General features: G+C 37.1%; 1 protein-coding gene across 14 annotated transcripts in view; it reads left to right on the top strand.

The window, feature by feature from the left end:
* epb41a (erythrocyte membrane protein band 4.1a) overlaps positions 1–23059 on the top strand; it is a 101543-nt gene that overhangs the window by 18154 nt on the left and 60330 nt on the right. For all 14 annotated transcript variants that reach the window (XM_073857978.1, XM_055220772.2, XM_073857986.1 and 11 more), the window contains exons 2-3: positions 16191–16591; positions 17169–17693. In XM_073857978.1, coding sequence (XP_073714079.1) covers positions 16199–16591; positions 17169–17693 — 918 coding nt within the window. In that variant the 5' untranslated portion in view covers positions 16191–16198. The remainder of the gene's footprint in view (positions 1–16190; positions 16592–17168; positions 17694–23059) is intronic.

Raw genomic sequence — 23059 nt, 5'->3', positions numbered from 1 at the left:
AAGTCTGAAATGAATATTTGATTCCTCTTTTAGTTATGATAGAAACACCTGCACAGATTCAGACTGACATATTTGCATAGTTGCTGCATCTCACACGGGTTTTCTTCCACAAGCGTTGCACTTTTACTTTTACTCTTATTTATCCTGTAAACTCATACTCACTTTACAAGCTCATACTTACTCAATAACATACTGACTCACTTCACAGCTCAGGGTACCTTGGAAAGTGCAAAGACACTGTTTTCTCTGCCAAAGTTTTGTTGGTTTGTAAACACCGTGTCCAACTAAGCCAGGGATAAATAAATGAGCAGGCACTTGTCAAGCTATCCTGTGTCTATTTTTATTAGTAGTTTTTGGTTCGGTGTGTTTCTTTTTTTTCTTACAATATTTTACTGATCTTTGATGTGCATGGATCTAGATGTGTGATGTTTGTTTTAAAGCATTTTAATTTACCTACAGTACATCACATGTTTGTTTCTAGAGACAAATCTTTGTTCAATGCAGCATTTCCATGAGGTAGAGGTTGAAGTTAATGTAAACATTTGTGACTGCTGGCATCCCAAAATATCAAATTTTGTCATTTAGCCAAGTGAAAACAATACATTATTCTGTCAATCGTTAGCTATATTATTTTGAATAGTGCCAGACTACTATGAGAGATCTAGTAGTTTCCATGATGAACAGATTGAAGATAACTGCATGAAGATAAACAGATTTGATGTGTGGGTGACATCTGATCCTGGACTCTTTAAAGAGCGACTCGTAATGTGTTTTGCTTTCAGTCAATCCATCTATTGGCGGTCTCGGTCAGGTCAGAGGCAGTGGGTCTTGCATGTCCACTTTTCAATGTCTCTGGGGGGCCACCACACCCACCCGCATGCACGCACACCATCTGTCACCTCTGCACCATCTGATGTGTGTGTGTGTGTGTATGTAGAGGATAAGAAAAATATCTGTTTGCACAAGTTTGTACAGCATTGTAAATGCTTCCTGTTGTGATCGGAGCACAGTGAACCGTACAAGGTGTGTTTATGCAGCGAGCTATAATTGGATGATGGTGTGTGTGTGTGTGTGTGTGTGTGTGTAGTGGATACTTAAGAGGATGATGGGTATTGTGTGTGTCTGTTTTAGTGAGCTGTAAGGGGACGATGTTGTGTATGGGTTAGCTTGTGTGTGTTTCCATAGGGAGTCTAGGGACAATTGAGAGAGTTGTAATTAACAATTTTTTGTGTGCAATAGCAATAATAGTGTACAATTGTGTTTTGCTTCTCGGGGTGCTTGGGTTTGTGTATTTTTTAAATTTGTGATTTTATTTGCATAAAAGATGTGCACTGATGGATGACAGATGAAGTCATGAATACGAATGTGTGAGTGTAGGTTTTTTTAAAGGGACTATTTAAAATGTCCGCCAAAACAAAAATCAATTCATACTCCACACTCCAAACAGATAGGGGCAGTATACCTCCAGAAAATGAGTTGGTCTATTTTAATTTAGCAGCTGCTAATTTAGCAGCATATATCAAGTTTGATTTACATAAGCAACTAAGTAAGTTATCATTAGTCAAAAAACATTCAGTCTCATTAAAATTGCAATGTTTTCCGCTACGTTTCGTGCGTCCATTTGGTGTTCATTATCATCGAAGACATTTCAAGCTTCTTAGCTAATGTTACATTTTAGCATCAGCTTGGTAGATAACGGGTGAAAACCGGATCGGATCGTGGGTAGAGCTAACTATTAAACGCTAACAGCTAAGGATGCGCGATAAGTTGCATGCGATAGTCATTGCGCTTCTCGTCAGTGAAGCCGGTTTCTTGATTAAAAGTGAATCGCCATCAGCTGCTTTCAGATGGAGCCACATTTACTGCACAAAGCCGTAGTTCATGTACAAGCTGAGCGTAGGTTATCCCAAGGCCTATTATAAGTGAACTTCTAGCGAAATACTAACAGCATCTTACTTACCAATCGAAAAGAACCTCATTTCTTTCATGTCCATTAGTTGTCTCCAGCGAGGAAAAGCAGTGCCCGTATTTACTCTAGTGATAGACCGATATATCGGCCGGCCGATATATCGGGCCGATATTTGCGAGTTCTATGTGTATCGGCATCGGCCGATACATGGCAGCCGTGTTTGCCGATTTTTCCGGCATAATTTACAGACAGAGTGCTGGAACCCGCAAGCGATTCCAGGTCATGTGACTAAAAACAACCAACCTTTTCACGACAACATTGAAAGCTCGGCTTAACAGCTGATCATAGCTGAACAAAGTGGGGGTTTTTTCATCTCTATGGGGCGGTTTCCTGGACAGGGATTAGACTAGTCCTAGACTACAATAAATGTAAGAACTGTGCAAACTAATAACATCTCTTTTTAAAACATGCCATTTTTTACATAATTTTTATGATGTAAATTGAGTGAGCAAAACCAGTATCGGCTCCAAATATCGGCTCAAGAAAATCGGCAGCCTGTATCGGTCATCGGCTAAGGCTGATGAAACAAAAATCTGTATCGGCATCGGCACTGAAAAATCCATATCGGTCGATCCCTAATTTACTCTGGTTCGGTTCCTTTATTTATCAGATTTTATTTGTGATTCCGAGCACGTTGCTCCCTGCAGCGAATGGTTGTGGTAGTGGTTAATGTCTCTTGCTTCAGCCATTCTTCCGCTCTCTTCCCTGAACTGAAATACGTCCGAAATCCCTATTGCAAGGCAGGAAGGCATCAAGGCATGTCCGAATCCATGGCTGTCTGAATTGCATTTCTCTGAGCTGCCTTCATGTCAACAAGTCAGCTGCCTTAGTTTTCAGACGCAGCGGTAGTAGAGGGCTGTACTCCCACACATGCGACTCATTCGTGTATTGCAGTTTGGTTGGCGGTTATGTAGGTGGCCCGCATACGGCCTCCCATGGTCGAAACTGGTATTACGACACCTCTCGGGCTGCAGCTAGTAATTTAGCATGCTAATTCAGATATCTCTGCAGCACTATACCTTGTCATTTTTTTAATGGCATCTTTGCCCTTATTTCTTCTCATTCTTTTGATGCGTGTAGCTCATTTTTAAAAATATTTTACCTCAATTATTGCAAATGGCACCTTTAATATATTGTGGAAACCACTGGGTGGTCGCCATGACATGTATTGATTATTTAACAAACAAAATGTTGTTTGTACGCAGTACTGGACAGGGAGTTTGGTAAGTGTGTCAAAAAGGAACAGATTCAGACGTTGAAATTATTCCAGAAAATTTTTATATTTGACCCAATAATTGTTTAAAACAACTAAGCATTTTGAGTTGAAATTGACCAGCAAAAGTTAAAATACAACCCAACGGGCTGAGCTCATCCTTTTTGGGTTGAAATAACCCAGGTTTTTGTAATGTAATACATTTACTTTCAAAAACAGAGGTTTTAAGTTTTCTTAAAAAAACCCTGTGATTTCATTCAGATACACTGTAGGGTTTGGTTTGTTGTCTGATAGGACACCTGCATATCTAATGCCACCCCCACCACAAACTAAGCACGCACCCCACCCATTCAGTGTGTTTGTATCGGCCATTGTTTTCTCAGTAAATTTGTCACTCCCCCAAGTTACCCTCCCTGCTGCTTCCCGTGCCATTAATAGTGACATATAAAAGCAGCGCAACACAGATTTAGGTGGACAAGCCTCATATTGCAAGAGAACAAGATTTAATTAGGTTGACAATGCCTGTAATGGGGAAAGCTTTGATTTGGGAGATAATTGGATGGACTGAGGTAGACAGATTCTTGTGTTTGTGTGCTGTTATTAATGATGTTACATCTACACAACATTACACACAGTACACAAATATTCTCAGACGAGATCAGTCTACCTCTCTGTAAACTATTAGCCATAATACTTCAATACAGCCACAAATAACTTGAATGTTGTCAAAGATTAAACAGATGTTGGAAGTTTTAATCTTTTTGTGGATGGACTGAATGTAAACTGTCATGTCAAACTGTTGTGACTGAAGGGCAGGAAATGAAAAGTCATACTGTATGTATGCCTGAATAACTAAAACCAATTTTTAAAGATTGCTTTATATGCTCTTAGAGCAGACAAGAAACTTTATTTTTACTTTTATCAGAGTTTACAGATTGTCAAACGATAAGGGTTTACAAGTCTCAACTAGCAATGTGGTTAACCGCATACACAGGGCCCCTGCAACGTCTACATTGAGTGTAGCTGCGCCTGGCCATAGTATTAGATGGTGCAACAGGCATAAGATTTTTTCAGAAAGATGGACATAGTTAAGCCTGACATAGTGCTTACACCTACTATGTACTGCACCCAGTGTAAAAGCCCCCAAAAGTAAGCTGACCTGACCCAAACCATGGGGTACTATGCAATGGAAAAGCGCCATTACTGGATTGGTTAAATGCATTGGTCACATTAAAAAGTATGTCTTACTGTACATACGTCACTTTCAATTCACTTCTATCATTCATTCTTTACATGGGCAAAAAATTTATTTGGGATAGAACCAGGGTGACAGGTGATCACGTTGAATGGCACAGATGGACAACAGACTATTAAAAATCACACACTGTAACTACTTCTGTGTTCTTGTGAATACATCTTATTTTGATGATGAACAGGCTGCGGTGTCAAATTAGCAATGCTAGAACTGATATATGCGTATGTGGTGAGTCACTTTTAGTCATACAAATAAAAGTAAGACATCATCTAAATCCGTAAAGAGTGTACTTTTATTTGTGTACACTTACAATAATAACATACACTGTGTTATTGAACAATAAAGAAAAAAACATGATGCGCTTTCTGCTGTCTCGGTTTGAGTGCGCTTGTTTATGTAGCACGTCACAAAAAGAACCAAGACTCATCATATACTTTTTCATTCGTTAATCTGTTAATTATTTAAGTGAAACATTTTGTGTAGGCCTATTAATTTTATTCTGTTTTCACTAGGGGTGTAGCGATTAACCGTGCAAATGCGCGTTTTCTCAATGAATGAATTTGAATGAATTACGGTGAAATCCCGGCACATCTGAACGCCAGGGGGTGCTGCATTTGTGCCACAGAAGAAGTAGCATTGCAAATGCTATCCTAGCAAATGTCTACAGGAATATTTATATTGCTGTTCTTCAAATTGTTTCAGGTATTTTCATGATAATAAAGAATTTTTTGAATGATTTTTATTTAACGAGTGTTGCTTTTTTAAATGCATGTTATAAACGACTCTGAATAATGATTTTAGATTGATAAGGACTTCCTACTGACCAAATTTTCAAGACCCCAAAACGCCAACTTTGTGTAAATGAACAGCCAAACCGCATAAAACTTTTCTGCTTATGGTTGAACTCTTTATGGTGTTGACGGCCCCTGAGACTGAAAAGTTTTGCTTGGCAAAGCAGATTGTCAATTTTTATGTGGTAGAACAAGTTCTGCGTCTTGTGAATATACTTTACCCAGATAGCAAGCATTTAAACAATGTTAAAAATTGTTGATTCTTCACTGTAAATCACATTGAATCAATATCACGTGTATTTGATGAGACATCACACGACAGAAAAGATGGCGAGAGCAAGCGGGACAGGTGCGTCAGGAGCTCTCCTGGCACTTTTAGTTTTTGGAGTTATCTTAAATCTAACGGATTCGGGTGAGTCTGTAAACTCAAAGCGAGTTACCCAAGATATAACCGTTTTCAGAAAAACAACGCCAATAAAGCATTTCGGTTACGGAAAGCATATTTTAATGCAAGCGTTTGTAAACACTGCGGCCGGCCGGGACCAATACAAGCGAGATCATGTGGTCCGGGGCAAACGCCAGGATGACAGTGGGATTATTATCATACTTTACCTGTTGCTGTCCGGAGATGTGCACCCGTGCCCAGGTCCAGCTCAGGCGCGGAGCTATGGGCGGGCCTGGGCGGGCCTGGGCCCGCCCACATTGACAGCTGGGCCGCCCAAACAGAAATTTAAAAAATACTACTCTGTATAGTTAGACATGTATACTACTTTATGTGGTGTAATTTATCTATTGCATGTTATGTTAAAAACAGTAAAATTATAAGTAAGCCTGATAACTATTTAAAAACTATTAAAGCAGTTGAATGTTGCGTTAAAATGAAATATTCCCGAGCAGATTTCATCCATGATCACTTTAAGAAGTTTTTTTTGCAAGCAAGTAGAAAACGTATTTTGAATAACAACACGTTATAAATATGTGCTGCGCGGTTTCCTCTCAATAACATAAACACACAACAAATATGACAGCGGGGTAAAAAATAGAAAGAAAACATCTGATCATAGTGATGTTGTTTGATATAGCGATAGCAGCACTATAAGTCACGCCACGTTTATTGCTACACTTTATACAATATAGCCTATTGCTTTTAAGCAACAAATAGCCTATCATAACAACCTATAAGCCTACTGTGTAATTGAGACATTAATTTAAGAAATGCATTAAAGCAGAAATACGTAGGCTGCGGAAATATGGGTTCAGTTCAATCCACACCACAGACGTTCTTGGTTTTCTTCTTATTTATTAAATCGAGGCAATTGTTTGATCAAACATTGATTAATATTAAGATACAATTCATACAAAACGAAATTCACTTTAAAGAAAGTCTTTCTACAAAACAAACCTCGCAAAATCGCTTGCCCGACGTCCATTTTACGGGCTATGGCGAATTCCTGTCGGGCTAAAAAAAAATGATGCGCCTTGGCCGTCGGGCGGAGGAAAAAATATTGTAATGTGTTTGCATTCTCTCAGATTTAGTTAGGTAATTATGTTGTATGTAATTCGGCGTCATCTTGTTAGCCATTACTATTCTCACTAACAAGTGAAACTGTCTGGAAATAAAGTGAAAGCATTAAATCCATTATTCCTTTCGTTCACGTCTGATATGCGCGCTCCTCGGCTCCGCTCTTCACTAGTAGGCTTGCTCTTGTGCTCATCAAAAAGTATATTAAATGTTTATTTATTTGTCATTTCGTTTAACATCAGAGTCTAACATTATTCTAGCAATTCCCTTTTTCTTTCTTTATTTAGTAAGTTAACTTAAATATGTGAGAACGAAAATATATTTTTAGTGATTTGCATGAAGAGAATATGATGTTAGAAGCTTCATTTTAAGCATTTAGTAGCCGTATTTATTTAAACACTTTAATAGGTTATTTAAAAAAGTATAAGGTTTTTTTGGGTTCATTTATATTTCCTGTCACTGTGTGCAGGTTCTTTTTTGTAGGCTATGAGAGCCCAATATTTTTTTTTACCAAAAAGGCTTAATAAATGTCACGTTGCATTACAATTTAAAGTATCAATAATGTCAAAAATGTGACGTGCAGTTCGGGTGTGTGTGTATGCTGTTTAAATTAGTGTTCTGAAGTTTTGACGAATTTTATAGACTTGTTATAGTTTCTTATTCAAAAGTGACACCCATATATAGATTCAGGCCCACCCGGACTTAATCCATGCCCACCCATATGTCACGTTCTGCATCCGCCACTGGTCCAGCTTCCCGTGGTGCCAGCTGCAAGAACGCAGGGAGTATAATCCCTGCTTCTCGGGGGCTAGGGCTTATCCGACATCGACCGGGAGGTGGATCTATCGGTGGCGGGCAGCTGAGACCTCAGTTAAAGAGGGCTGAGACGCCGGGCTTGGTGAGCGCCGAAAGCCTGGGTTGGCCGTCTGTTGGCACGTGTACTGTCAACAATGGAGCTATCACCGTTAAGGAGCAAACATCTATTTCCTTGCCCTACGTTTCTGATCCTAATGATGTTACGGTAACTGGTCATTGCGCTCAAGGTAAGCGTGAAAATCTGCACGGCACAGCTCACAATGCTTTTAAAAGCATCATAAATCCTGCCCTGATAAAACATCGCAAACTGAACTTTTTTAAAACTGTCAATCATTCTCGACTGATCTGGGATCAACAACTTAAACCTAGGGGTCTTTTTGGAGGGCATATGAACATTCGTAGCCTCACCCCAAAGTCTGAACAAATACATCATCTTCTCACTAACTCTAATTTAGACTTTTTAGGCCTGTCAGAATCGTGGTTACATAACAACTCTCCATCGGGCGCATTACATGTACCCGGGTATAATATCTTTAGACGGGACAGATCTGAGGGAAGACGGGGAGGGGTTATGATTTATATAAAAGACCACATTAACTGTCATCAAATATGTTGGCCTTTTGATCATGATTTGGAGTGTATTGGGTTGAATATTGTGCTCTCATCTGAAATGTCCTTTGTGCTCATTGTTGTATACCGCCCTCCCTCCAATAATAATGATTTTTATATTACTTTTAAAAAGCTACTTCAAGCGTGTGATTTTAAAACGGAGGTAATATTACTTGGAGATCTAAATTGTAATTGGCTAAATAAGACTAATAGGAAACCCCTTAAGCAGATCACAGACAGTCTAGATTTTACCCAATTGTTGGAAGGTCCAACTAGAATAACCACATCATCGCAAACACAGATAGATTTAATATTCAGTAATAAGCCCGAGCGAATTGTAAAAACGTTTAATTTTATTACTGGACTGTCTGACCATAATCTGACATTACTGTCAAGAAAACTTACAAAAAAGCGTTTTCATCATTCTAATAAATCTGTGGAGCAACTTAGGATCCCAAAGAATGAAATGGATAATTTTCAAAGGGCAGTACAGCAGACTAAATGGTCAGATATTCTTACCGGGATCAATATAGACGAAGTCAGCAAGATGTTTGCAACCAAGCTACAAAGTTTAGTTAAGGAGTTTACTAGAAAGGTAAAAGGAAAGAAAAAAACAAATGCACTCCCCTGGCTTAATAATGACATTTTTAATCTGATGAAAGAAAGGGATTTTGCTTTAAAAAGATCATTAAAAACAAAGTTAAATAGTGATAGGTATAGGTTCACCTCACTACGTAATCAAGTAGTCAAAGTAATTAGAAAAGCTAAAGCTAACTTTTTTATAAAAATTATTAATGAGGGAAAGGGTAATACAAAGCTGATCTGGGAACAGATTAAGAATGTGATGGGAATTAGCCATAGGCTTAGAAACCGGGTAGAACTGAATTTGAATGGTAAATTGATACAAGATCCATCTGAAATAGCTATAGCTTTTAATGAATATTTTATTAATTCTGTGAATGAAATTGCAGTGAATTTTCCTCCAATAAATGGAGATATTGTTGAAATAGATAAAAGTAAGCCATCTTTTATCATTCAACCTATTTCTGAAATTAAAACTCAGGCAATTATTAATTCTTTTAAAAACTCAACAGCAAAAGATATTTATGGAATGGATTCTAAAATGCTTAAATCCCTGAATGAACATCTAGCCTACCCTATCACACCTATTGTTAACCAGTCAGTATTACAGGGGATATTCCCAACTATTTGGAAGACTGCAATTGTATCTCCTATATTTAAGTCAAATGACCCTCTAATTTTATCTAATTACCGCCCAATCAGTATTTTACCTGTGGTCTCCAAGGTTGCTGAAAAATGTGTATCAGAGCAACTTGTTTCTTTTCTTAATAATAGTCCATTTACTCTTCATCCGATGCAGTTTGGCTTCAGGGCCCATCACTCTGCAGAAACTGCCAATTGTTTCTTTGTAGAAACTGTCCGAGCAATGGTTGACAAGGGAGGTGTTGTTGGTGCTGTGTTTTTAGACCTGCGTAAAGCTTTTGACACAGTTAACCATCAGGTACTTATTGCCAAATTATCTACTTTTAATTTTTCCCCTTCTGCAATCAAATGGATTGAGTCATATTTAACTGGTAGAACTCAATACGTTTCCATTAATAATTATCGTTCATCAGTTCTTAATCTATCTACAGGGGTACCACAAGGTTCGATACTTGGCCCGCTTTTGTTTAGTTTATATATTAATGATCTGCCATCAGTCTGTCCAGATATCAGTACATTAATGTATGCGGACGATACTGTAATATATGTGCATGCCAAGACAGAACATCTGGCTGCTGCCAAACTGACCATAGCTATGGATCACATTACTAATTGGCTAAATCGTTCGTGTCTTCAACTAAATGTAAATAAAACAGTGGGAATGTTTTTCACAAAGAGACAAAGTAATATTGTGTCAAATATAATGATCTCAGGTCAAAACATCAGTATTGTGCCACAATTTAAGTATTTGGGTGTTATTATTGATTCTAATCTCTCTTTTAAACCTCATATTAAGAAAGTGTGCAATAGGGTTAAGTTTACATTAGCAAATTTTAGATATATTAGAAATGCACTTACTTTTAATGCTGCTAAATTATTTATGGATGCCATGATTGTGTCACATCTGACATATTGTCTGACAAGCTGGGGACAAATAAATAGCTTATCACTAAAGCCAATAGCAATTCTTTATAAAAAAACTCTTAAAGTATTGGCCCAGAAGCCTAACAGTTCACATCATTGTATCATTCTTGATGACCATAAACTGTTAAGCTGGGAAGATGTAATTAAATACAAAAATATCTGTCTGGTTTATAAAATTCTGCATAATAAGGCTCCTACTCCTCTTAATTCATTTATAATCCAACGTAAAAATAGCAGTCAGATCACCAGAAGCACTACACGAGGTGATCTTTTAATCCCATTTAGGAAAAGCACATTTGGTCAATTATCATTTTCTGTTACAGCAATACAAAACTGGAATTCATTGCCCACCACAATTAAAGACCTACATACATATTCCGTCTTTACTACACATCTTAAAAGCTGGCTATCCGTCAATTATAAATGCACACATTAATCAGACAGATGTGATGTGCATTTGATGTGACATGGTCATGCTGCTGCTGTTAGATCTTTGTTGGCTGCCTTAATGTTTGGTTATGTATGTGTTTTAATGTGGCTCCTGCATAATTATATGTGAAATCTGTACTGCTCCCATGTATGTAACAGGCTTTATGTTTTTGTAATTGGTGCTTTTTGACTGTGCTTGTCTAAATTGTGTGTCGCAGGATTGTATATTTTATTCTCTTTTGTTTAGTTCTGTTGTAATATAACTGTAATGTATTTTGTTTGATGTATGCCTATTAACACTCTGGCCGGGGACTACAGCTGGAAATTAGCCGTACAGGCTAAAGCTGCTCTTTTTTATTAAAAGGGACTGTCCACGTTATTATAAACTAATAAAACTAAAACTAAACTAAACTAAATTTTAAAACACTGTTTCAACAGCCAAAGAAAACTTTATGTTAAAACACAAGTGTCAAAAGTCGTACAAAAGCAAACACTGATCACCATAATGATGGTTTGTTGAAATTTGTATATTTTTTATATTATTAATGGAGGATGTGATACTGATCTGATGTAATTAACAGAGACAAATCAACAGTTTTTAAAATTGATTCAATGGTTTCTTGCCATCTGGTATAGTTCAGTCATGGTTTTTCAGGTGTTTGGTGCATACAGTTTGGTTTCTGGTTGAGAGCTTTAAGAGAATAAATTGGGAAGTGAGAAATGTTTACTTCATGTATAGATTATTTTTTTAGAATGGGAGGTGTAACATTTTGCTTTAGGCAGTTATGTATACATACACCTTCACTCTTTCACAAAGTATAGTTTCATATTGCAGTAGTTAGTGTTTGGCCTAGTTTACACTTGGCACTAACGTGCAATCACATCAAGTAGCATCTGCATTCAGATAACTGATTGGATCTTTTTCCCCCTATGCATATTTAAATCGACTCTGGAACAAATGCCTCTAATGCATTGCCAACCTTCATTTAAAATGCAAAGGTTTTTTAAAACCAACTGCAATTGTGTATTTCAAGTATCTTAAAATAAGTAAGACTATCCCTTTGAGGGAGAAGGGGGTAAAATGACAGGATGTCAAGATGTGTGACATCATAGTGTAAACACAGGTATGATGTGTTTAGTAAAACAAATAAAGTCTCTAGAAGTAGGGGTTTTATTCAAGTAATAGCATAAACCTGAAACAAGAAGTCATCAACATTACAGTCCAGAAGGAACCAGATCTGACAAAGAGCACAAGGACCTAGAAGCTCTCAGGGCTAATTCAAGTAAGGTGAGGCAGGAACCAAACTGCACTACAAAAATGAGGTCAAGAGGTCCGGACCTCGGTAATTTTTTCATCTAAAAAAAAAATTAGAAGTTCTCTGAATGACTAATTCGTTTTTCACAACGAATCTGCATATATAATTAAGTTTGGACAGACTGGATAGTTTAGTTTAAAATGACAAAAATTGGCTTAAGCTGCGGCGCGGGTACAGAATTTGCAGTGTTGCCAGATCCCATTGTTAAAAATCCTCTTTAGACGTAGTTTTTTAACAATTAATGTGACACTTTGACATTATCTATAAAGTGATTGTTAGGTGTAGGTTAGTATTAGCGATTTATTTCTGAAATACAAGGTTTGGACGAACTTTGTTTTTTAAGGCCAATTATTTTTGCTTGTTTTTCTTACTAATATCTGGCAACATGGAAACTGAAAGTTACCAAATAAGACGCATCATTCAGCGTGAGCAGGTTATTGCTGATACTACATTCTGTAAGATAAAAGCAATAATCATCATAATTGTGTCTGTAAGAGTGTCAACAGTATCAACAACACTATCGAAAAACAGAAAATAACTCTGGTACAAAGATGTAGAATAACTGGGTTTAAATAAAATATGCCATATATGTTAAAACACGTAGCGTAAAACGGTTAAGCTAATCTCAACAAAACATAAGCATTAAGAATTCTGTTATTTCATTGAATTTAGAAGTTAACCTTTAACAAAGTCATGCTGAAAACAATAAGAGCACTAAACAAGTTCTTGTTTAAAATCTTGTAACGTTTTTTATTATATAATATTGCTTATTAAAATGATTACAAAAATAAACGTTGCATGAAAAAGTAAGAAATAATCCAGCAGTCCCCGTCCATCCCCCAAAACAGAGAGTGTACCCAAAGTGTAAAAGGGTTAAGACAGAATATATTAGATCCCAGGTCAAAATAAAGTACGCTTCAATGTACTTAAACCACATAAATACTAGCAAGTACATTTGTAAGTTATGTAAAGTTATGCTACAAGTATACTTATTAAAAGTAAAGTTCTACTTGAGCAGTACTTCAGTTTACCTGAAAAAGTAAGAATACTAGTACCAACTACATTTTTATTGAAATAAATGATGTCTCAAAATAACACTTAGATGTTCTTAACTTAATTTTAAGAAGTACCAAAAACAAATGTGAAATATAAACCACAAAATGAGCGCACGAAAATAGTACATTTACTGAGTGTACTTAAAAAGTGTATTTTATTTATGTGCACTTTTTTACCTGGGATAGCATTTGTTAACTCTTATCACCCCACCCTGGACCTCTGTAATTTTCAAACCCTGGCTACGGCCATGGATGTATCTCATTTAGAGTTCACTGACATGCAACTGCAATGCATCCCTCAAAATATCAAGGAAATGTAAGCTTGACATCATTTGTACCCTGCATTTTAAACAGTGATAGTGATGGGTACACTCTTGATCACCGACAGAACCATCTTAATCTCCGCTTAATCTCCTTATCCGTTTATATGTGTGTATATACATATATCTCTCCCAAGGGTTTTTCCCTCCTAGGACTTTTTTTATTTCCTCGGCTAAACAGCCCGGGGTTTTTTTCTCCTAGGGGTTTTTTTAACCCGGGGAGGCAGCCTTCTTGGGCTTAACTTAGCTTCCTCTTCTAGACGTTACATTAGTAATACGCTCACTTATAATGTCGAGTCATAGCCGCAGCAAATTTGACTGCTTATGCTATCGTGTAGTATGTTGTGCTATCTGTCGTTTTTTCTGTGCTTTTCACTGTTTCTATTAATGTAAAGCTGCTTTAAAACAATTAAGTATTGTATTTAATGTAGAGGCAAATACAATGGATTGCTGCCTTAAGGATGTCAAATTAATTTTAGTACATATCAGTAAATATATTACACTCTTGCCAAAGCATTCTCATATGGATTGTTTTAGAATTTTATAGATTACAATTACTCTCATAATCACCCAAAGAATTGCATTTCTTTTTCTTAAAAGTAAATTTATTGTTTGTAAAAATTGTTTGGTAAATAAAACCAAAATGATTGATTATTATCGCATTGCATCAATAGACGTTTTGCGTGTTTGCAAACAGAGATTACATTTTTTGTGGGCGGAGCCTAACTGGAGGCAGAAAGTGAAAGCTCCGCAATAGCGGTGTGAAGTGTTTTAGCGTTAAACTGTGATTTTTATGGATCCGGTGTTCTGTAGAAGTCTGTTTCTTATAACGTTTTCACCAAGCTACATTTATTTTTTAAATAAATTAAAAGTTTAAATGGCTTGGCTACTGATATGTGTGCATGTATGTAATGTATATGTATTGTTCTTTATCGGTAAATCAATTATTTTTACAGTATGAATCGCTGAAGTACTTATAAGAGCAATACTATCATGTATTCTGTATAATAAAATTTATTAAATATTTCATAATTTTCCTGTTTTCAATTTCCCCCTTATATTTACAGCCTTCGTATTTGTTCTAATACTATTGTTTACATACAAATGAATGTGTACATCATGTGTGTGTGTGTGTGTGTGTGTGTGTGTGTGTGTGTGTGTGTGTGTGTGCTATGTATATATTATTAGTAAACACCATAATTTAGAACAAACAGGAAGAAGACATAGGCTAAGATATAAGATAAAAATAAGTAATAGAAAACGAAAAAATATGAAAACTTTAATAAATGGTAATATTATTGATATTATGAACTCATTCAAATCTTTAATGTTTCTAAATAAATTATAAACGTAGCATGATGAAAACGCTATAAGAGACACATAGAGGGATCAGACTTCGACAGATCTCCAGATATCTTCTCTAATTATTTTCTATTCTAATTATTAAAAGATTTCCAAATGATTTCATCACTCCACTCTGTCCGGTTGAGGGCTTATTGCAACCATAAACACCTACGTTTATCTTCAAATGGTGTCTTTGACGATGGTATACTATAAAAATGAAGGCAATCTATTTTGTCATTCCTATTCTGAGACTCAACAGCACAGGAAGACATTTGTAAATGTGACGTCGACTCGCAAAAGGTCTATTAGTACAGAATAATCATTTGGCAGAGTGCTGCTTCCTACAGTATGGCGGTAATCTGGTTACCGCCCCAGCCCTAGTTGTGACGGGCACACGGTTCGAGGCGCTCATTTTTTTTCTAGGCACTGGCGGCGCAGCAGTTGAAAATGCTTAAACTTTTCAGAATGCCATGTCGAAAGCGCGTAAGGAAAGGAATGGGGAAGAGGGCCCGGTTGCATTTAGAAAATGTCCTAAATCTTTCAGTTTATAAAATATAAGGATATGGGGTCCACATCCTTCAAGTCCAAAAAATGTGCTCCAGGGGATAAACAAAAACCTTCTGAGGGTAATCTGTGTGGTTTTGTCATAGAAATATGCATTTTTAAAACTTTATAAACAAAAATAACTAGCTTCCTGTAACGACACCATCTTAGACAATCTGTATTCAGGAGAGAGTGTACGCAGTTTGTGGAGGGTTCTTTGCTGCTGCTCTGTGCCCTCCGCATTTGTCATACATCACTAAGAAAAGTACGTACACTACATTGATACGCTCTCCTGAATACAGAGGAGTCAAAGATGGCGGAAACTAGTTATTTTCATTTATAAAGTTTTAAATGTGGATATTTCTACGACAAATACCACACAGAATTTACCCTCAAAAGGTCTTTGTTTATCCCCTGGAGCCGTTTGTATTACTTTTGTGAAGGATGGATGCACATTTTTTGAACTTGAAGGAGGTGGACCCCATATCCTTATTTTTTAACTGAAAGATCTAGGACATTTTCTAAAATAACTGAAAATGTATTTATCTGAAAAATGGAAGGCTTGAACGTGGGAAAATCACGAGTGAGTTTAATATACATTTTGGCCGAACTATACCTTTAAATGCATAGTTCACATTTTGAGTACAAGTTGCATACTTGACAAGCTTGTCGCTTTACTTTTTAATTTTCAAAAAAACGTATAAAAAAGAGAAAAACAACATGATACATCTTTGTGAAACCATGTTTTGGTCTCCTGTTTTAAAGTTTCAACAATTGAACAACTGAAGAACCATTTTTGGTTTCCCAATTACGGTTTAAGATTCTTACCATAATCTTTACCTGCTCTTCTTTACTTTAAGTGACTGCCATGACGACAGACGAGGCTGAGAGCGTGCATAAACAACAGGTGTGCGAGCAGCAGCAGGAAGAGGAGGACCCTGCTGCTCAGGAGCCAGGCCCCACTGACACAGTTCAGGACAGCCCCTCGGGCATTTCGCTTCCCCGTGTGAGCTCAGAGGAAGAACAGCAGCTGAAGCCTCGGCAGCGCACATCCGCTGGCCGTGGTCTTTCCCGCCTCTTCTCCTCCTTCCTGAAGCGCCGCTCACAGTGCTCGGAGGGTGAGGGAGAGGAGACAGAGAGGACCCGGGAGAAGGAAGGCCACAACGAACCCAAAGCACCCATTGCGGACCCTGAGCCGGAACTACGCTTAGAGGGTGATGTTGCACTAGACCAGCACTCAATCAGCAGTGCTGAAAACCAGGTGAGAAACATCATGTTCAGCTCAGACCCAAAGAACCCCAAATAGTATACACAGATTCTTATAAAGTACAACAGTTCTTCAGTTAAGAACAGAGAGTGATTTTATTGAGAAATGGTTACTGTTGCTTTAAGACACGAGAGAGAGAGAGAGAGAGAGATCCCTCTGTACTCATGCTTTGAATGACAGGCTGTGTCTGTGTGCGCGTGCGTCGAAGAAAAAGATGTGGGTCAAATTGACCTGCGAACATTAAAATCGTTACAAAATGATTTGTGTACACTTCAAAACATATCAGTGTATCACAAACTGGTTTTTCCTACAGCTTAAATATCAAAAAGGGTCAAATGAACCTGTAACATAATATAAGGATAAAATTGGATAATGATGACACAGTTCAACAGAAAGTGCAAAACAGAAACAAAAACAGAGGTTTATTTAAGGTTTCAACTTAGTATTGTTGCAACAAATACAATTTTCACTTAGTAATAGATTCAAAAAATTTCACTTCTACAAAAACACATTATTCATTATTTTTAATAATCAACGCTTTTATAACGGATTGAACTTTGCCTTCTTCCAGCAAATCGTAGCAGATCAAAAGGAAGACGCAGAGCTGGAGTCAGGAAAGGGTGAAAAGGGGGAGAAGGGGGAGAAGAAGGAGAAGAAAGACAAGAAAGAGAAGGAGAAGAAAGCGAAAAAGGAGAAGGCAGATAAAGAGAAAACGGAGAAGAAAGAGAAAAAAGAAAAGGGAGATAAAGAGAAGACGGAGAAGGAGAAAAAAGAGAAAGCAGAGAAGAAGGAGAAGGAGAAAAAAGAGAAGAAGGAAAGAAAGGAGAAGAAAAACGAGAAAAAGGCCAAAGCAGCAGAGGTAGAGAAAGAAGAGCAAGAGACAGTAAAAGAGCAATCAGAGGAAGAGCCCAAAGCAAAAGAAGTGGGGACAGCAGAAACTAAAGGAAAGGAGGAAGAGGAAAAAGAAGGAGAGAAAGAGGAGGAGGAGAACACGGCTGAGGAGGAGGAGAAGCAGCAGAAAGCATCTCGCCGTCCAAGGATCATGCACTGCAAAGTCAAACTGCTAGATGACACTCTCTTTGAGTGTGAGCTTGACGTAAGTGACACACACACACACACACACACACACACACACACACACACACACACACACACACACACACACACACACACACACACCTCAGACAATTGTAAGACTCTTTTGCTGATGTGATTTTTGGTCTGATTTTGTCAGTATGCTGTACATCCTTAGAGGACTTTTGATTGACTTGTTAGTTTAGCTAGCTACTGTACATGTTGGTATACCTTACCTACTTGGGGCCCTATTTTAAAGATCTAAGCACATTGTCTAAAGCGCGCGGCCTACGGTCTAAATGGGCGTGTCCGATTCCACTTTAACGATGGGAAAAATTGTTTGTGTGCTGTACGCATGGTCGAAAAGGGTTGTTCCTATCTTCTAACGAGTAATGGGTATGTTTTGGGCGTAACGTGCAATAAACCAATGAGAGTCTTATCAGTTGCGCTGGCGCTATGTCTATTTCACTATTTAGATGACGGACTTTGTAAACTGAAAAACTGAGCGGAAGGAAGAAGACCACAAGTTTAAGAATAATGTTAAAAAATGTGTTTTCATTTTTATTGATTTTTTTATTTTTGGATTAAAACCTTTAAAAGCTGTTTTCTTTCAGTCATAGAAGTAAAAATAGCAGGCATTTAATTGCTGTAAATGTATTAGTATCCTACAAAATAGGGATGCCACAATTCTCAATACATTATTGAACCTTTCGGTTCGACCCCCACGGTGCAATACGCACATGTGAATTGAGGTTTTTCGGTTTGTCCATCCAAATCTATCAGTTTTATATTCCCTGCACTTTTGTTAATATGTGCGTCCGCATGATCTGCACGCTTATAAACGTCACAGCGAGTTGATATCCAGTCACTGTGCGCTACCTGCGTTAACTCTGCTTGAACTCTGCTTGCAATGCTGGTGTCAAATTTCATTCACGTGTGCACACACCCAACAGAAATACGACAACAAAAAGCAGCAGAATGACTGTCTTTCAAATCTGAGGTGTGGATTAATTACTTGCGCGTGTAGATTACATACAACATCAATGTAAAGATGCAAATTTGCGTGGGACAATGCGAATGACGCAAATTGGGCTTGTTATTGATGCAAACGCGCCTTATTTGTATGGAAAGAAATCAGACTCAATATTATTAACAAATACATGCACAGTTATCTGTGAACTGGATGCATGTTACAAATGTATTTACTATCCACGAACAAATGTCTTTAGATTTGAATATGTGAAATTCAGAATTTGAATGAACGTGTATCGATTTGTACAAATGTACAAATACACATGTTTTATTGTGTATTCAAATATCATAATTCGCGCGTGCAAAAAGGGAGATGTGCATTTGTGGATCAGGTGACACGCGTGCATTAATCCCGCTCTGTTCATTTGTATATTGAGACTTTCATTTCGCTGTTTAAAGCATTTTATGAGCCAAACACAAACAACCATCAATGAACGAACCAAAATATGTCTTTGATTTTGTGTCTGCGAATTTTAATATTTACGTGAATGCGCATCGATTTGTACAAACAGAGACATATTTGTGAATTCAGTTGCCATATTTCGTATCATTATTTCACAATTTGTGCACGCAAAAAAGAGGACGCGCACCCGTGGATCAGGCGACGCGCGTGCATTAATCCTGTTCTGTTCATACGAGTTTTGAGACTTAAGTTGCGTGGTTTGCATTGAAAGATCCACGAGCACAGATGCGCCACGAAAAGAGTCAACACCAGGTGCCAGTCCAACGGAGTTTCACACATGGCGGTGAATTCTGTTTTCTGTGTTTCCCTTTAGTCTGGTGTTTTTATAGCATTACGTTTATTATCTATATATATTAAATGTTTTAATGGCTTGGCTACTGAGATGTGTTTGTGTGCATGTATGTAATGTATCTTTATTGTCCTTTAATGGTAAGTCAATTATTTTTACAATTTAAAACATTTTAAAAAGTAATACTTTCATGTATTAAACTATACCATTTATTAAAATATTTCATAATTTTTCTATTATTTCTTTTTACCTTATATATATAGCCTACGAGTTTGTTCTACAATTATTTTGTTACATGCATACAAATTAATATGCCCCAGCCTGTTTATATATAAATAACACTTCACATCATGGGTTTGTGCTATATTTATGTATTTATTAAGAATGTCCACATAATAATTATTAAAACAATTTTATTAAAACAGGTTATAAAAATACCACAATAGAAAACTGGGGAAAGTATGAAATATTTAATAAACTGTATTATAGAATACATTAAATTATTGGGGTTTTTTTAGTATAAACCATTCAAATCTTTAGTCTTTATAAATATATAAAAACATACCGTGATAAAAACGCTACACTAAAGGGAAGGGAACAGACTTTGACAGAACACCTGAAATCAGTTGCTTTGGACCTACTAACGCAATCCTGTATTACCGCACTGACAAGCCAACCGCATGAATGCAACCACGGCGCTTTTTACATTGAATTAATGAAACTAGCTATGACCTTCTTGTTTTTCACATCATACATGTATAATGAAGGCCAAATAAATTGGTAAGAGGTCATTTCGTTAAATCACAGGCTACAGCCAGGGCTGGATTGTCAATATTGGGCGAGTGCCCCAGGCAATAGGGGGTCACCAAGGTCTCCAGACTGCGGCCAAAACGTTTTTGCAAGTACTCGAGCATGTGCGGGCACTACGGAATGCACGATCGGGTTTTAACCGCTCAATTGCATGACGCGTAATCGCGTATATCGTTTTATGTCACCATGCGCTCGGTTGATTTTACCGATGGATCTACGCAGCCCTGGTAAAGTTAACACATCGCACTCAGAACCGCGCCGGTTAAACATTACAGCGATGAGAGATAAAGAGAGCAGGACAACTTTTAGCCTACATTAACACTAAAAACATTATAGACGAGAATAAAGGTCTACATCAGTGCCCAAGGAAAACTAGATAAAAGATGAGAAACGTGTAAAGGATACAAGCATGTAAACTGCTGCCCTGCCACTCATCTCATTAAAGTATGCTATCTAGATATAACTTATTGTAGCCTATATGTAGCCTATCTTATGCCTAGTTAAGGGGGTTGTATGAATCTTTGATTCATAACTTCCTATTCTGAAAGTTTCATTAATTGTGCATAATGATGACATGTGCAGCAACTGCATAGTTAAGTCTATTTAGTATTTTTCAGTAATGCAGTTATTTTGGGAAAATGTCAAAATATTGCATTGTAGGCTTATTTAAGGTGTGCCCTAAATTTTCTGCTAGCGCTCCTAAAATTTTCAGTCAGGGGCTACATTGCTCCTAATAACAAAAACGTTAGTCTGGAGCCCTGAATGACTAGTTTAAAATAATAAATAAATAAATAAAATATATTGGGGGGGGGCACTTCACTGTGTTAATCCGGGCCTGGCTACAGTGAATGCGTGAGAAAGTGAAACTGAGATAATAGAATGATAGCGTCGTCTGCAGATTGTCTGCAGATGCAGTATTAAAGATTAAAATAACTTTAACTGATCAACACAAATATAAAATGCCATAATATAATTGACGTTTTTTACCAGCATTTAAACCTTTATAGTTTTTTCTTTGTGTATCTGCAACATCCGCCCGTGGATGAGGAAGCTGCAGCCAATGTCGTTGGCTTTTTTCTTTATAGTGAACTGACTGAACACTTGACTCTTACCTGGGCATTTAGATATTCAAGTTTTCATTATTAATTTCTGGGTGAAACATTTTAAGCATGATGATCATCTGTCGACTCGACAGTTTCAGCACGTCCTTGCGGAGAGACTTTAACGTCTTTTTGTTCACTCCCCATGAGCTGAACGATTTTATTTTGTACTTTTTTATATATATTTTCAACATATATTCAAGAAACACACATGATATAATGTAAGTTGTTATAGATAGAATAAGCTTGTTCTGAAATGATGACAAAATCTAAATGACTGAAAATGATCTTGAAATGATCCATCTTAATTTAGCCAAAATACTGATTCATTCGTTTTTATAGATAAACATTAATTTATCTAATCAACCTATTATCATCAAATGCGTATGAATAGCAATCAGTGTGATTATCGTGCAATACCTACGCCAAATTCCATTTTGCGTGCATATGCTAGTCCTTCCCGTTCACTTAAATGGCGCATCGTTTGGTGTCGTTGTTTTTTTGTCTGTTTTTTAAACCATTGCCGATTGGGTTTGGATATCATTTTATTTTACAAAAACTTACTCTAACCCCAAACCCAAGAGACAATGGTAAAAAACAAATGAGAAACCAATTATTAAAAAACACGAATAGACGAGCCATAAGGGAACAGGAAGGACTTGCGTAACATATTCACTCAAAATTGTAATTTTATGTGGCCTGTGTATTGCACGATAATCGAGCTGCGTGTTATTTGTACGCATTTCATGAGAATACTAATATATTATTGAAAATGGCCTAATTTAATATACAGTGCTTGTGTATTGCATTCGTTTTGTACATTTACAGCGCAGTGTTCTGTATACCGATGCTCTGAAAATTTGCACTTAACAAGCCTAAACCATGTTCTTTAATTTATTTATGTATTTTTGTTTAAATGTAGCTGTAGTAGCTTGTGTTGATGATGTTTCTTCTCATAAGGGTTAAGGCATAGCACCCAACTTCTAGTGTACCTCGTTGTTCTGGATTTAAATTATATTTTTAGTAAATAAAGGCCGTAAAATTGCATACAGCGCCACGCAAAATCACCGCAAGGGAAAGTCCGACACCGCTACAAAACTAGTTCAGTGACATTATTTGTAATTTAATCATTAATTTGATTTAGGAGCTTAATAAAAAAACGTTACCGTGTGTGTAATGTACTGTCACTCAGATCAGGATCCTTACTGCCTTTCCTGATCTGGGTGACAGTACATTACATTTTTATTAGATTATACTAATCCAATAAACAGTCGGGATATATAAATCCAAGTAAAGATAGGCAAAGAAACGCTCAGCAACGTATGGCAAAGCAAGACTTCGCACCGAACAGGTTTGGTGAGATCTAAATGAAGATCTAAATGAAATAAATAAAGTCCACCAAATGAAGAACAGGCGATGCGCGCAATCAGTCTCAGGTACGGGCCGATGGGAAATTTTGTAAATGTTAATATTCGGGCGAGTAATCCCTCTGACGACCCAAAGACGAAGCCTGAGGAGCGCTTTTAACAACAGGCAACAGACTTTTTACAATTTATATCATACTAATTATGTACGTTTATAAATCATGTTTTCGTTCATAATTTATGAACCGATCAGCAGTTCAGCACTTCAAAGTGTGTATAAGTAGGCTACTTTGTTAATACAATATTCTATAAGTGCTTAAATATAGGCTA

This window comes from Misgurnus anguillicaudatus, chromosome 20, assembly GCF_027580225.2.
Source record: "Misgurnus anguillicaudatus chromosome 20, ASM2758022v2, whole genome shotgun sequence".
NCBI lineage: Eukaryota > Metazoa > Chordata > Actinopteri > Cypriniformes > Cobitidae > Misgurnus > Misgurnus anguillicaudatus.
Note: the sequence above shows the minus strand (reverse complement) of the source record. Positions and strands in the feature narration are given on the sequence as shown.